General features: G+C 40.3%; 1 protein-coding gene across 1 annotated transcript in view; it reads right to left on the minus strand.

Moving 5' to 3' along the window:
• Nucleotides 1–16,834, minus strand: part of mta1 (metastasis associated 1) — a 176,087-nt gene that overhangs the window by 56,729 nt on the left and 102,524 nt on the right. Inside the window, 3 exon segments of the mRNA XM_061896254.1 lie at nt 80–179; nt 10,622–10,724; nt 16,150–16,267. Of these exon segments, the coding sequence (XP_061752238.1) occupies nt 80–179; nt 10,622–10,724; nt 16,150–16,267 (321 nt within the window).

Genomic DNA, 16,834 nt, shown 5'->3' on the forward strand with positions numbered 1-16,834 from the left:
AATCATCTGCACACTTATTGACATGGGATGGTGTGTGTGTGTGTGTGTGTGTGTGTGTGTGTGTGTGTGTGTTTCTCACCAAGGTTATGTCTCTGGAGGCTGCAGCAGCGCTCATGTGAAGGCTCGGCTGGCGGACAGAACTGCTGCAGTCCAAGGCTCTGGCGAACGTGCCCACCGATCTGTAAAGAAGAAAGCGCTGCTTTTACATAGTATTGGGTTGTCTAGCATGGCATGAAGCACGAAACTATGGCAAGGCATGAAAAAAGTCAGCACAGAGCGATAAAAGATCACATTGACGCCATGGCGACTGACTGGCAAAGACGAGCTTAAATACTGCCTCTGATTAGTGCTCGGGAAGCAGGTGAGCGGGCATTTTGTCCACCAGAGACAGGTGGACAAAATGAGTATACATAGTAGTGGGTTGTCTAGCACACACAAAAAAAAAAGACAACCGCAACGTATCCCACTCAGCGCAGATTACAGCATACTGTGTAATCACCCTCAAAAGTTAGTTGTACAAAGCGGCAAAGAATTAAATCATGATCATTTTCTAACCCTTAGATTTTGCTTCTTAATGATCTAATCCAAGGGTAGGGAACCTACGGCTCTAGAGCCAGATGTGGCTCTTTTGGTGACTGCATCTGGCTCTCGGATAAATCTTAGCTGACATTGCTTAACGCGATAATTATGAATGATTTCGCTGGTAATCACAGTGGTAAAAATAACGTGCAAAATATAAAACATTCTCATGCATTTAAATCTGTCTATCCGTTTTCTACCACACCTGTTCAAGAAGTCGCATTAATGGTAAGAAGTATTTTATGTCACGATTGGGGGGGGGTCGCAGCTTGCTGCAGGGTCGTTCCCTCAGGAAGGCAGACGGCATTTAGGTAAAAACATGATTTAATTTAAACTAAAAAAAGATACAAATAAAAGTCGCTGACAGTGGAGGCACAACTTGGGCTAAGGAACAAAGCTAACGCATAAACAGACTATGAAGATAAATCAAACAAAACTTACTTGGCAAGGCATGAAACAAGTCAGCACAGAGCGATAAAAGATCACATTGACGCCATGGCGACTGACTGGCAAAGACGAGCTTAAATACTGCCTCTGATTAGTGCTCGGGAAGCAGGTGAGCGGGCATTTTGTCCACCAGAGACAGGTGGACAAAATGAGTATACATAGTAGTGGGTTGTCTAGCACACACAAAAAAAAAAGACAACCGCAACGTATCCCACTCAGCGCAGATTACAGCATACTGTGTAATCACCCTCAAAAGTTAGTTGTACAAAGCGGCAAAGAATTAAATCATGATCATTTTCTAACCCTTAGATTTTGCTTCTTAATGATCTAATCCAAGGGTAGGGAACCTATGGCTCTAGAGCCAGATGTGGCTCTTTTGATGACTGCATCTGGATCTCGGATAAATCTTAGCTGACATTGCTTAACGTGAAAATTATGAATAATTTCGCTGGTAATCACAGTGCTAAAAATAACGTGCAAAATATAAAACATTGTCATGCATTTAAATCCGTCTATCCGTTTTCTACCGCACCTGTTCAAGAAGTCGCATTAATGGTAAGAAGTATTTTATGTCACGATGGGGGGGGTCGCAGCTTGCTGCAGGGTCGTTCCCTCAGGAAGGCAGACGGCATTTAGGTAAAAACATGATTTAATTTAAACTAAAAAAAGATACAAATAAAAATCGCTGAGAGTGGAGGCACAATTTGGGCTAAGGAACAAAGCTAACGCATAAACAGACTATGAAGATAAATCAAACAAAACTTACTTGGCATGGCATGAAGCACGAAACTATGGCAAGGCATGAAACAAGTCAGCACAGAGCAATAAAAGATCACATTGACGCCATGGCGACTGACTGGCAAAGACGAGCTTAAATACTGCCTCTGATTAGTGCTCGGGGAGCAGGTGAGCGGGCATTTTGTCCACCAGAGACAGGTGGACAAAATGAGTAACCAAGGAAACCAGACAAGGGAGGGGAAAAAACAGGAACTTAAAGAGTCCAAAGGACAAACAGAACATGGCCAAACAAAAACATGATCAACAGACATGACATTTTAATTATTATTGGTTAGCTTCAGAATATCAATGTTATGAAAAAGAATAAAAGACTTATTATACTCTAAAAATGTTGGTGTTACTTAAAAATGCACACATTTAGTTGTATTCAGTGTTAAAAAATATGATATGGCTCTCACGGAAATACATTTTGAAATATTTGGCTTTCATGGCTCTCTCAGCCAAAAAGGTTCCCGACCCCTGATCTAATTTAATGTGTCCAAATTGTTGCCCTGGGACCTTTTGTGGCCCGCTGCTAATTTGTTAACGGCCCGCGACACATTCTAAAAATAAAATTACAGAAAAAATATGTGGAATAAAAAAGCAAACATGCAATTTTCTTTTTAACTGTCATTGCTCAAAAATAGGGCTTCACGGTGGCAGAGGGGTTAGTGCGTCTGCCTCACAATACGAAGGTCCTGCAGTCCTGGGTTCAGATCCAGGCTCGGGATCTTTCCGTGTGGAGTTTGCATGTTCTCCCCGTGAATGCGTGGGTTCCCTCCGGGTACTCCGGCTTCCTCCCACCTCCAAAGACATGCACCTGGGGATAGGCCCCTCCCACCTCCAAAGACATGCACCTGGGGATAGGCCCCTCCCACCTCCAAAGACATGCACCTGGGGATAGGCCCCTCCCACTTCCAAAGACATGCACCTGGGGATAGGCTCCTCCCACCTCCAAAGACATGCACCTGGGGATAGGCCCCTCCCACTTCCAAAGACATGCACCTGGGGATAGGCCCCTCCCACCTCCAAAGACATGCACCTGGGGATAGGTTGATTGGCAACACTAAATGGTCCCTAGTGTGTGAATGTGAGTGTGAATGTTGTCTGTCTATCTGTGTTGGCCCTGCGATGAGGGGGCGACTTGTCCAGGGTGTACCCCGCCTTCCGCCCGATTGTAGCTGAGATAGACCCCCCGCGACCCCGAAAGGGAATAAGCGGTAGAAAAATGGATGGATGGATGGATGCTCAAAAATAATAATGAATCATAATCAATGTTATTATTGACCTATTCAATGCTCCAATTAAATATGTTTTGGGGAAATAATACATATTTGTGTTTGCCCAAAAAAATAAACTTTTTCCTTTGACAAAAAAGGTTTAACATTTTTTTTTTCATAACTAGAATCTGTAAGTTGATTTCTAGAGTCAAGTATTGTGACCAGAATAAAAAAATAAGGGTAATCATAGTGTATAACTAAACTATGCCAGTCGCCCTTTCAAACTCAATAAACGTATTGTTCATTACTGTAGTATTTAAAGTTAAAGTTAAATTAAATAAATAAATGATAAATGGGTTGTACTTGTATAGCGCTTTTCTACCTTCAAGGTACTCAAAGCGCTTTGACACTACTTCCACATTCACCCATTCACACACACATTCACACACTGATGGAGGGAGCTGCCATGCAAGGCGCCAACCAGCACCCATCAGGAGCAAGGGTGAAGTGTCTTGCTCAGGACACAACGGACGTGACGAGGTTGGTACTAGGTAGGGATTTGAACCAGGGACGCTCAGGTTGCGCACGGCCACTCTTCCACTGCGCCACGCCGTCCCTTCAATGACCAATGATTGTCACACACACACACACTAGGTGTGGTGAAATTTGTCCTCTGCATTTGACCCATCCCCCTTGATCACCCCCTGGGAATTGAGGGAATCATTTATGGTGATTTCCTCTCCAAGGTTCTCATAGTCATTATTGTCACCGACGTCCCACTGGGTGTGAGTTTTCCTTGCCCTTATGTGGGCCTACCGAGGATGTCGTAGTGGTTTGTGTTGTGGTTTGTGCAGCCCTTTGAGACACTAGTGATTTAGGGCTATATAAGTAAACATTGATTGATTTATTGAGTGATTTAACCCCCAATTCCAACCCTTAATGCTGAGTGCCAAACTGGGAGGCAATGGGTCCAATTTTTTTATAGACTTTGGTATGACACGGCCGGGGTTTGAACTCACAACCTACCGATCTCAGGGCGGACACTCTAATCCAGTGGTTATTAACCTTGTTGGAGGTATCGAACCCCACCAGTTTCATTCATCGAACCCTTCTTTAGTGAAAAATAAAATTGTTTTTTTTTTTTCAAATTCAAGACAAAGTTGTATGTTTTTGGTAACACTTTAGTATGGGGGAACATATTCTAAGTAACAAAACTTAATTTAGAGTTATTTGGACACTAGGGGAACATATTCTAAGTAATAAAGACTTAATTTAGAGTTATTTGGACACTAGGGGAACATATTCTAAGTAATAAAGACTTAATTTTAGAGTTATTTGGACACTAGGGGAACATATTCTAAGTAACAAAACTTAATTTAGAGTTATTTGGACACTAGGGGAACATATTCTAAGTAATAAAGACTTAATTTTAGAGTTATTTGGACACTAGGGGAACATATTCTAAGTAATAAAGACTTAATTTAGAGTTATTTGGACACTAGGGGAACATATTCTAAGTAACAAAGACTTAATTTAGAGTTATTTGGACACTAGGGGAACATATTCTAAGTAATAAAGACTTAATTTTAGAGTTATTTGGACACTAGGGGAACATATTCTAAGTAATAAAGACTTAATTTTAGAGTTATTTGGACACTAGGGGAACATATTCTAAGTAATAAAGACTTAATTTTAGAGTTATTTGGACACTAGGGGAACATATTCTAAGTAATAAAGACTTAATTTTAGAGTTATTTGGACACTAGGGGAACATATTCTAAAGAATAAAGACTTAATTTTAGAGTTATTTGGACACTAGGGGAACATATTCTAAGTAATAAAGACTTAATTTTAGAGTTATTTGGACACTAGGGGAACATATTCTAAGTAATAAAGACTTAATTTTAGAGTTATTTGGACACTAGGGGAACATATTCTAAAGAATAAAGACTTAATTTTAGAGTTATTTGGACACTAGGGGAACATATTCTAAGTAATAAAGACTTAATTTTAGAGTTATTTGGACACTAGGGGAACATATTCTAAGTAATAAAGACTTAATTTTAGAGTTATTTGGACACTAGGGGAACATATTGTAAGTAATAAAGACTTAATTTTAGAGTTATTTGGACACTAGGGGAACATATTCTAAGTAATAAAGACTTAATTTTAGAGTTATTTGGACACTAGGGGAACATATTCTAAGTAATAAAGACTTAATTTTAGAGTTATTTGGACACTAGGGGAACATATTCTAAGTAATAAAGACTTAATTTTAGAGTTATTTGGACACTAGGGGAACATATTCTAAAGAATAAAGACTTAATTTTAGAGTTATTTGGACACTAGGGGAACATATTCTAAGTAATAAAGACTTAATTTTAGAGTTATTTGGACACTAGGGGAACATATTCTAAGTAATAAAGACTTAATTTTAGAGTTATTTGGACACTAGGGGAACATATTCTAAAGAATAAAGACTTAATTTTAGAGTTATTTGGACACTAGGGGAACATATTCTAAGTAATAAAGACTTAATTTTAGAGTTATTTGGACACTAGGGGAACATATTCTAAGTAATAAAGACTTAATTTTAGAGTTATTTGGACACTAGGGGAACATATTGTAAGTAATAAAGACTTAATTTTAGAGTTATTTGGACACTAGGGGAACATATTCTAAGTAATAAAGACTTAATTTTAGAGTTATTTGGACACTAGGGGGAACATATTCTAAGTAATAAAGACTTAATTTTAGAGTTATTTGGACACTAGGGGAACATATTCTAAGTAATAAAGACTTAATTTTAGAGTTATTTGGACACTAGGGGAACATATTCTAAAGAATAAAGACTTAATTTTAGAGTTATTTGGACACTAGGGAACATATTCTAAGTAATAAAGACTTAATTTTAGAGTTATTTGGACACTAGGGGAACATATTCTAAGTAATAAAGACTTAATTTTAGAGTTATTTGGACACTAGGGGAACATATTCTAAAGAATAAAGACTTAATTTAGAGTTATTTGGACACTAGGGGAACATATTCTAAGTAATAAAGACTTAATTTTAGAGTTATTTGGACACTAGGGGAACATATTCTAAGTAATAAAGACTTAATTTTAGAGTTACTTGGACACTAGGGGAACATATTCTAAGTAATAAAGACTTAATTTTAGAGTTACTTGGACACTAGGGGAACATATTCTAAGTAATAAAGACTTAATTTTAGAGTTATTTGGACACTAGGGGAACATATTCTAAGTAATAAAGACTTAATTTTAGAGTTATTTGGACACTAGGGGAACATATTTTAAGTAACAAAACTTAATTTAGAGTTATTTGGACACTAGGGGAACATATTCTAAGTAATAAAGACTTAATTTTAGAGTTACTTGGACACTAGGGGAACATATTCTAAGTAATAAAGACTTAATTTTAGAGTTATTTGGACACTAGGGGAACATATTCTAAGTAATAAAGACTTAATTTTAGAGTTATTTGGACACTAGGGGAACATATTCTAAGTAATAAAGACTTAGTTTAGAGTTATTTGGTTAGGGTCAGGGTTAGGGTTATAACAAGGCCATGCCGAATAAGGCATTAATTAGTACTCAATGACTAGTTAAGAACCAATATGTTACTAATTTGCATGTTAATAAGCAACTATCGATCAGTGTCAGAGCTTGGTCCGCATTACCGGCAGTAAGTCGGACACATTTCCAGTGAGGGTTGGACTCCGCCAAGGCTGCCCTTTGTCACCGATTCTGTTCATAACTTTTATGGACAGAATTTCTAGGCGCAGTCAAGGCGTTGAGGGGTTCTGGTTTGGTGACCGCAGGATTAGGTCTCTGCTTTTTGCAGATGATGTGGTCCTGATGGCTTCATCTGACCGGGATCTTCAGCTCTCACTGGATCGGTTCGCAGCCGAGTGTGAAGCGACCGGAATGAGAATCAGCACCTCCATGTCCGAGTCCATGGTTCTCGCCCGGAAAAGGGTGGAATGCCCTCTCCGGGTTGGGGAGGAGACCCTGCCCCAAGTGGAGGAGTTCAAGTACCTAGGAGTCTTGTTCACGAGTGGGGGAAGAGTGGATCGTGAGATCGACAGGCGGATCGGTGCGGCGTCTTCAGTAATGCGGACGTTGTACCGATCCGTTGTGGTGAAGAAGGAGCTGAGCCGGAAGGCAAAGCTCTCAATTTACCGGTCGATCTACGTTCCCATCCTCACCTATGGTCATGAGCTTTGGGTCATGACCGAAAGGATAAGATCACGGGTACAAGCGGCAGAAATGAGTTTCCTCCGCCGGGTGGCGGGTCTCTCCCTTAGAGATAAGGTGAGAAGCTCTGCCATCCGGGAGGAACTCAAAGTAAAGCCGCTGCTCCTTCACATCAAGAGGAGGTGGTTCGGGCCTCTGGTCAGGATGCCACCCGAACGCCTCCCTAGGGAGGTGTTTAGGGCACGTCCAACCGGTAGGAGGCCACGGGGAAGACCCAGGACACGTTGGGAAGACTATGTCTCCCGCTGGCCTGGGAACGCCTCGGGATCCCCCGGGAAGAGCTAGACGAAGTCGCTGGGGAAAGGAAAGTCTGGGTTTCCCTGCTTAGGCTGTTGCCCCCCGCGACCCGACCTCGGATAAGCGGAAGAAGATGGATGGATGGATAAGCAACTAATTAATAGTGAATATGTTCCCCATACTAAAGTGTTACCATGTTTTTTTTTACTGGTGCACAAAATCAACCGTGCATGAACATCACCTTGTTCAAACAACAAAATGAAGACAGTGCATAAACTCACAACAAATTACACACCTGCAAATCAGTCAGCTGTTGCCGTATCTGTAATATGCCAACAGGGAGAAGTTTGTATTTACACGAAGAGTCGGGTGTGTTTTGATCTCCGCCGAACCCCTGAGTTCGACTCACCGAACCCCTAGGGCTTGACTAAACTCTGGTTAAGAACCACTAATCACTAAGCCACTGACTAGGTATTTTTTACTATTGTAATTGGAAGGTCAACAAATTGTTCTAAATAGGTCAACAAAGCTAAAGATAATCACTGTCAGCAAAAATTGCACATCTTGAAGTGCAGTTTATTCCCCATTTAGAAAAACTGGGTTGAGTGGTTTATTTTGTTGTCTTTTTGTTGCCAATGCCATCACTGCATATTTGCTCCTACGTCCGTGCTGAAGGGCGTAATGTTGCTAATTCAGTTTGAAGATATAATAATCTTTTCTCCCTCCTATCTTCCGTTTATTCTGCTGTCAGTGAGTGAGTGCGAGCGAGGCAATGTCCGTGCATTCTGTTAGAATAAGCTCGCATTCCCACCTGCTAATTTTTTTAATGCCATTTAAAGGGGAACATTACACAATTTCAAAAGGGTTAAAAACAATAAAAATCAGTTCAAAGTGGCTTGTTGTATTTTTGAAATTTTTTTTCAAAATTTTACCTAAAAAAAGCTTTAAAGTGCCTTATATTTCACTATCTTCGAAACCACTATCCATTTCCCTGTGACGTCACACCGGGCTGCCAATACAAACAACATGGCGGTTAGCACAGCAAGATATAGCGACATTAGCTCGGATTCAGACTCGGATTTCAGCGGTTTAAGCGATTCAAAAGATTACGCATGTATTGAAACGGATGGTCGGAGTATGGAGGCAGATCGCCAAAACGAAATTGAAGAAGAAACTGAAGCTATTGAGCGAATAGCTATTGATGCTATTCGGCCACAGCGTGGGTGTACCTAATGAAGTGGCCCATGGCATGGCTGCCTTATTAGCATCGCCGGTAAAATGTGCGGACCAAACGATCAGGACTTTCGCATCTTGTGACACTGGAGCAACTTAAATCCGTCGATTGGTAAGTGTTTGTTTCGCATTAAATGTGGGTATCTAGTTTCAAATGTACATACAGCTAGCGTAAATAGCATGTTAGCATCGATTAGCTGGCAGTCATGCCGTGACCAAATATGTCTGATTAGCACATAAGTCAACAACATCAACAAAACTCACCTTTGTGATTTCGTTGACTTAATGGTTGCAAATGCATCTGCAGGTTATCCATACATCTCTGTGCCATGTCTGTCTTAGCATCGCCGGTCAAATGTGGAGACACTCTGGTACATTCAATGGGGGTCTGGCGGCAGATTTCTTGCCAGTGGTGCAACTTGAATCCCTCCCTGTTAGTGTTGTTACACCCTCCGACAACACACCCACGAGGCATGATGTCTCCAAGGTTCCAAAAAATAGTCGAAAAAACGGAAAATAACAGAGCTGAGACCCGGTGTTTGTAATGTGAAAATGAAAATGGCGGGTGTGTTACCTCGGTGACGTCACGTTCTGACGGCATCGCTAAAAGACCGATAAACAGAAAGGCGTTTAATTTGCCAAAATTCACCCATTTAGAGTTCGGAAATCGGTTAAAAAAATACATGGTCTTTTTTCTGCAACATCAAGGTATATATTGACGCTTGCATAGGTTTGGTGATAATGTTCCCCTTTAAGGCCTTAACTAGAGTGATCATATCACACCCATACTTAAATCACTCCACTGCCTCGCCATTGCACCCCCGGACCCAATTTAGGATTTCCCTGTTAACTCAACAATACATCTAAGGCAACGCCCCCTCTGACCACAAGGACCTAATTTCCCCTCAACCTCCACTCCTCAAACACTAACCTCCTCAAATCCATCAGGACAAAGTGACAATCTATGGGCCGACGGGCTATCTGCTCAACCGCTCCCGAAATCTGGAACGCTCTCCCTGACCATCTTAGGGCGCCACAGTCGGTCGACCGTTTTAAGAAGGGATTAAAAACCCACCTTTTTAGCACAGCTTTTATTTGATTTATCTGGCTTCTTGTTTTTAAATACACTGCTTGCTTATAAATAAATAAATAAATAAATGGGTTGTACTTGTATAGCGCTTTTCTACCTTCAAGGTACTCAAAGCGCTTCGACACTACTTCCACATTTACCCATTCACACACACATTCACACACTGATGGAGGGAGCTGCCATGCAAGGCGCCAACCAGCAACCATCAGGAGCAAGGGTGAAGTGTCTTGCTCAGGACACAACGGACGTGACGAGGTTGGTTCTAGGTGGGATTTGAACCAGTGACCCTCGGGTTGCGCACGGCCACTCTCCCACTGCGCCACGCCGTCCCTTATCTGTTTTATCCAGTGCTTTCATGCTTTTATTTCTATTATTAATCCATGTTTCTGTTTTATCTAGTGTTTGTGTATTGTTTTTCATGCTTTCATTTCAATTTTAATTTTTTATTACATATTCTAACTTTGTATTTTTTTATTATTTTTATACTTTGTAGCATTGAGATTTTAACAAATGTAAAGTGCGTTACGAATGGAATTCATCATTATTATTATTATTATTATTATAATTATGAATTTTCACAAAATCCATTTGGTGACTTTTCATGGTTTTTAATGAGCCGCGGAAACCTTCAATTAAGTTTGTAAATCGAGGTTCCACTGTTGTCCACACTCATACTACACATGACAAAAACGTTGTATAGTTGTTATGTGTTGCTGATGGAAAAGAGATCCAGTCACCAGCTTGAAGATAGTTAGTCTTACCGAGCGACGACTAAGAACTGATCGATCTGTTTCTCCGTCAGTGAGCTGCTGGGATCCCAGATTTTCTCTTCCAGTTTCTCCAGATCTCGGACGTCTTCCTCGCCTACACACACATGAACAAGATGTAACTGTGTTACTCAAATAAATCTACAACATGGGGGCTGGACAATAAGGGCAAAAAATTGTCATCCTGATTATTTTTGGTTGATATTTAAAAATCCTAATTATCCATTCATTTGAAAACATGAGTATTTGTTCTACCAACACATTTAAATGTAATTTTAAAAGGTTAGTGGGTATGAATTAGAAACAAATAAACAACAATTATTAATAACAGTCACATCAATAAGTTAAGATAACAATATAAAAAAAATAAATCCATTTTTCTGTTTACATTTTTTTTAATTCCGTTTATTACCTTTTACACTTATTTTACCACCTCGGACTAAGCATTTTGTGTAATTAATTAAATGTTCATTATTAGTAATTAGACACAAAAATCCTCACATTTATTGGTGCAACACATCTGAGGACAATTTTTACTAGTATTTTAAGTCAAAGCATAATAATTTTGTAAATGCATCAATAAGCGTTTGATGTAAAATATATCTTGTGTAAGCAGGGTTTCCCGCGGCGCTTTGTTGCTAAGGCGGCCACCTTAACAACATATACCATATGATATATGATATGAAGTGAAGTGAATTTAATTTATATAGCGCTTTTCTCTAGTGACTCAAAGCGCTTTAGATAGTGAAACCCAATATCTAAGGTACATTTAAACCAGTGTGGGTGGCACTGGGAGCAGGTGGGTAAAGTGCCTTGCCCAAGGACACAACGGCAGTGACTAGGATGGCGTAAGCGGGAATCGAACCTGCAACCCTCAAGTTGCTGGCACGGCCACTCTACCAACCGAGCTATGCCGCCCCACAATATCAAATCAAAACAACTTTATTTATATAGAACATTTAAAATTTACCACAGGGGTAGCCAAAGTGCTGTACAATGGGCAGTTTGAAAAAAAAAAAAAAATCTATATATATATATATATATATATATATATATGTATATATTAGGGCTGGGCAACGATTAAACATTTTAATCGAAGTTAATCGCACTATTTCTCCGATTAATCGCGATTAACTGCATTGTATACACAAAGCCCAATAATGAATTCAAAAGTAGTGTGTAGTGCACCTTTATTGGAATATTCTCCCACATGAACAAAAGCGCCAAAAAATTTGTTGTGCAAACACAATTTAAATCAGTCCTTGTTAAACCGTAGCAGTTAAATAGCATATTTGATGAAAATCAACTCCAAAAATGTAAATACAAACATTTAAGCTTATTGCCACTGCCAGGGTATTTAAGTTATCCTGTTTGTTATGGAAAATAAATATAATCTACATACAAATCTCTGAGCCACAATCATAACATCTGAACAGGCAATTTCTGAGGTAACAGCAGAAACATTTTTTTTTTATCAGGGATCTTATGTTTAAAAAAACTATATTATAGGTAGTGGGCTGTTTTAGGGAATTTTTGATCAAATTATCCGTAGTAGCAATATTAATAATGTTGTGTTTATTCTGCGTAGTGCACTTAAAATAATTATGACCATATCTAGGAATTGATATGATGGGAATTTTCCGATTGTTTGCTTGGTGCTTTGATAAACTGAAGGCATCATATACATGGTACTATATTGTGATGTTATGAGCCAGGGAAAAAAAGAACTACCCTACCCAGCATGCAACAGGAGTGAGGAGCATGTATAGGTTGTGTCGCCATGACGGCATCTTGTATGTTGTGATATGCACGCTCTGAAAGTAAACGTTAAGAACTCAGCCAACACTCCTGGTCTGCATTATACATAAATAGACAGACAACACATATACTCCGCTGCTTCACAGGCCGCTGGATGTAGCCGGCAAAGTATTCCCATGCTAGCTAGCCGGTCTAGCAAGCACGCCTCATTCAGTCCAAAACGGCCCGATCTATCCACATCCAGAATTGTCTGGCGGTCGTAAGTGATCCCGGAGTGACCACGCTGTAAGCCAGCCAGGACATTTGCAGAATTGTCCGGTATTTTTGCCAAATGTTCCATCTTTACCAAGAGCCCCTCAACGCCGAAACCCGTCCAGGCGCCGCCATCTTGTTAAGAAAAGGCATTAACAAAATAAAAGCATGTAAAGAACATACGCAAATGTGCGATAAAATAATTGTCGGCGTTAATAGATTGATGAGTTAACTCGTAATTAACGCATTAATTTGCCCACCCCTAATATATATATATATATATATATATATATATATATATATAAACAACATCATCTGGTACAATCCGCCATTCAGCAAAGACGTCTCAACCAACATCGGCCGCAAGTTCCTCACTCTGATCGACAAACACTTCCCCAAAGGCAACACCCTAAGAAAAATATTCAACAAGAACAACATTAAATTGAGCTACAGCTGTATGAATAACATGCAACAAATCATTTCAAACCACAACAAAGCAATTGCAAAAGGACTGCCCACCCCCAGACTAAACGACTCTGAAACCAATAATGAATGTAACTGTCGCAAGAAACCTGATTGCCCTCTCAACGGAGGGTGCTTACAGACATCAGTCGTTTACCACGCAAAGGTAACACGCAAGGACATTAACACGTCCGACACGTACGTAGGATTAACCGAAGGAGCGTTCAAAACCAGATGGAATAATCACAACGCCTCCTTTAGAACCCAGACTTTGCAGAATTCTACAGAACTCAGCAAACACATTTGGAACCTCAAAGACAATAATGTTGAATATTCAATAACATGGCAAATTCTTGCATCCAGCACACCTTACAAGAGTGGTAATAAAAGATGCAACCTATGCTTAAAAGAGAAACTGTTAATTATATATCATCCAGAGCTATCATCCCTCAACAAGCGCAGTGAAATCATTTCAACATGCCGCCATAGACGGAAACACCTCCTAGGTAACACATGAGCCAATCACCACACCCTACGCCTGCCTGTACCCACCCACTCTGTGCTCTATATAAACCATTGTATGTGAATGCTTCCATTAAAATCTCCTGATGATTGAGGGAACCCCTCATGAAACAGTTCTGTAGAGATGAAGTACTCTTGTGATTTTTTTCCCACACCTATATATATATGATATACATCGTATATCGCCATTCAGCAAATGGAGCGGAAAACACAACCAAAAATTTTAGGCTTCTTCACGCTACTTCACCACAGTCTGTGGTCTATTTCCCCCCAGGCTATTTGGTGGCAGCGACGAGGTGGAGACGTGGTGGCGACAGGTCGCGTTACACCGATCCTTACACCCTCCCACCTCCTTCACCCGGTCTGTCCGCCGGAGACACCACCTTAACTAACACATTTTCTGGGGGGAAACACTGGTAAGGTATTTTTTTCAAAACCTATATTTTGTCAGCGCAGTCAGTCCGGATGTTGCGCATAGCGCTCTTATTGTGAAGGGAGAAGTGTGCTGGTGTTAATGAGCTTGACGAGTAAGAAGACTACTTGAAGTTGTTTAAAAAAAATAAAAATAGCTCTGCTGTTTGTACGCTGCTCCTACATCCATGACGTTCACACAACACTAGCAAAACGTGAAGGCAGAAATCATATGCCTTACATTTTTTCCTGAATTTTGTGATTATTAAGTGAAGTGAATTATATTTATATAGCGCTTTTTCTCAGATGACTCAAAGCGCTTTACATAGTGAAACCCAATATCTAAGTTACATTTAAACCAGTGTGGGTGGCACTGGGAGCAGGTGGGTAAAGTGTCTTGCCCAAGGACACAACGGCAGTGACTAGGATGGCTGAAGCGGGAATTGAACCTGCAACCCTCAAGTTGCTGGCACGGCCACTCTACCAACCGAGCTATGCCGCCAATTAGGCATAGTACTGCTGTGTCAAATAAAAGGTAGCAATTATGGTGAGATCCAAACTGTCTAGTACGGTGGTCCCCAACCTTTTTGTATCCACGACTGGTCAACGCTTAATAATTTGTCCTGCGGGTGGGGGCGGGGTGGAGGGGGGGAATCGATTTTTGTTTTGTTTTCTTTGTCATGAAAAAGGGAGTTTTTTGTGGTTGGTGCATTAATTGTAAGTGGATATTGTGTTTTTTATGTTGATTTAATAAAAAAAATATTTGTATTTTATTTATTTTTTTTAATAAAAATTAATAAAAAATTCTTCTGCGCCACGGTGGTTGGGGACCACTGGTCTGGTAGACGTGGTCTTTTTTTTTTTTTTTTACTCATTTGCATGCAGGTTTTTCATGATTATAATTACAGATGTCCGATAATGGCTTTTTTGCCGATATTCTGATATTGTCCAACTCTTAATAGCCGATTCCGATATCAACCGATACCGATATATACAGTTGTGGAATTAATACATTATTATGCCTAATTTTTGTTGTGATGCCTCGCTGGATGCGATAAAAAAATGTAACATGGTTTTTCAAAATAAGAGAACAACTTTAACTCAAGTTATGGAAAAACGTGCCAACATGGCACTGCCATATTTCTTATTGAAGTCACAAAGTGCATTATTTTTTTCAACATGCCTCAAAACAGCAGCTTGGAATTAGGGACATGCTCTCTTTGAGATAATCCTGATACCCACTACAACTATGGGAAACACTATGCTTTGACTTTCACAAAGTGCATTATTTCTTTATTTTTTTTTAAACATGCCTCAAAACAACAGCTACAAAAACAATGAAGGCACACAGCTTCAGCCCAGAGTATACTAGAGAAATAAAGTAAACAATAACGTAGTCCTCCTTTAGTGCAAGACTGCCTGGTATACTGTATAACAGGGAATTATAAACTGGGCTCAATCTGCCCTGCTCTAACGTATTTGTATGACTAAGAAAAATGTGCCGCAAGCTAGTGGTGAGTGCTTGAAGCGGCCTAGCAGTCAGTCAGAGCTTCTGAAATGCTGAAGGAAGACGTCTTAGTTCCTACTCGCGTAACCAACTTTTTGCAGTAATTGCAAATTGCCATTTTTTTATTCATCACACACACTTTAAAATAATCCCTAACCATAGACATGGTTAGTCACCGAGCGAGCTTGCTTGTTAGCCACGGCTACAGCACCGGCAACAACACACTCTTGTTTATGTTATGGTCCGCGTGCGGCGGTTTGATGAGGTCATCAAGCATCGGCAGTAAACCTCACATGCTGCAGTCGTCAACTCCTGTGTTGTGTGTGGGCTAGTGGACAGGGGAGGGGCTGCTGACTTGGAGATGCAACTGCTCCGTACAGCGGCGTTTTAAAAAAAATCTTTTTGAAACCGATACCGAATATTTCCGATATCAAATTTTAAAGCATTGTTCGGACGATAATATCGGCAGGCCACGATTATCGGACATCTCTAGTTATAAAATTCTAATGATAGTAAGAAGACGTAATTGAAATCAACATTTGATTCGTTGTCCAGCCCTACTACAAGGCTCTGGAGCAAGTCCAAACAAAACCAAAGAGCACACACCCACCCTCATTCAGGAGGTCAGTGATGTCAGCTTGATACTTGTTCCCAACTCTGATCTCCCCCTTGTCGGCCAGCAGCGTCTTCTGCTGAGGGTCGTACACCAGCGAGTAGAAGAAGGCATCCTGGGAAGAACACACTGAGTCAAAGAGTGGCTGCCATAAAGGGGAACATTATCACCAAACCTTTGCAAGCGTCAATATATACCTTGATGTTGCAGAAAAAAGACCTTGTATTTTTTTAACCGATTTCCGAACTCTAAATGGGTGAATTATGGCAAATTAAACGCCTTTCTGTTTATCGGTCTTTTAGCGATGACGTCAGAACGTGACGTCACCGAGGTAACACACCCGCCATATTCATTTTCACATTACAAACACCGGGTCTCAGCTCTGTTATGTTCCGTTTTTTCGACTATTTTTTGGAACCTTGGAGACATCATGCCTCGTGGGTGTGTTGTCGGAGGGTGTAACAACACTAACAGGGAGGGATTCAAGTTGCACCACTGGCAAGAAATCTGCCGCCAGACCCCCATTGAATGTACCAAAGTGTCTTCACATTTGACCGGCGATGCTAAGACAGACATGGCACAGAGATGTATGGATAACCTGCAGATGCATTTGCAACCATTAAGTCAACGAAATCACAAAGGTGAGTTTTGTTGATGTTGTTAACTTATGTGCTAATCACAC

The sequence above is a fragment of the Nerophis ophidion genome, linkage group LG03, assembly GCF_033978795.1.
Source record: "Nerophis ophidion isolate RoL-2023_Sa linkage group LG03, RoL_Noph_v1.0, whole genome shotgun sequence".
Lineage (NCBI taxonomy): Eukaryota > Metazoa > Chordata > Actinopteri > Syngnathiformes > Syngnathidae > Nerophis > Nerophis ophidion.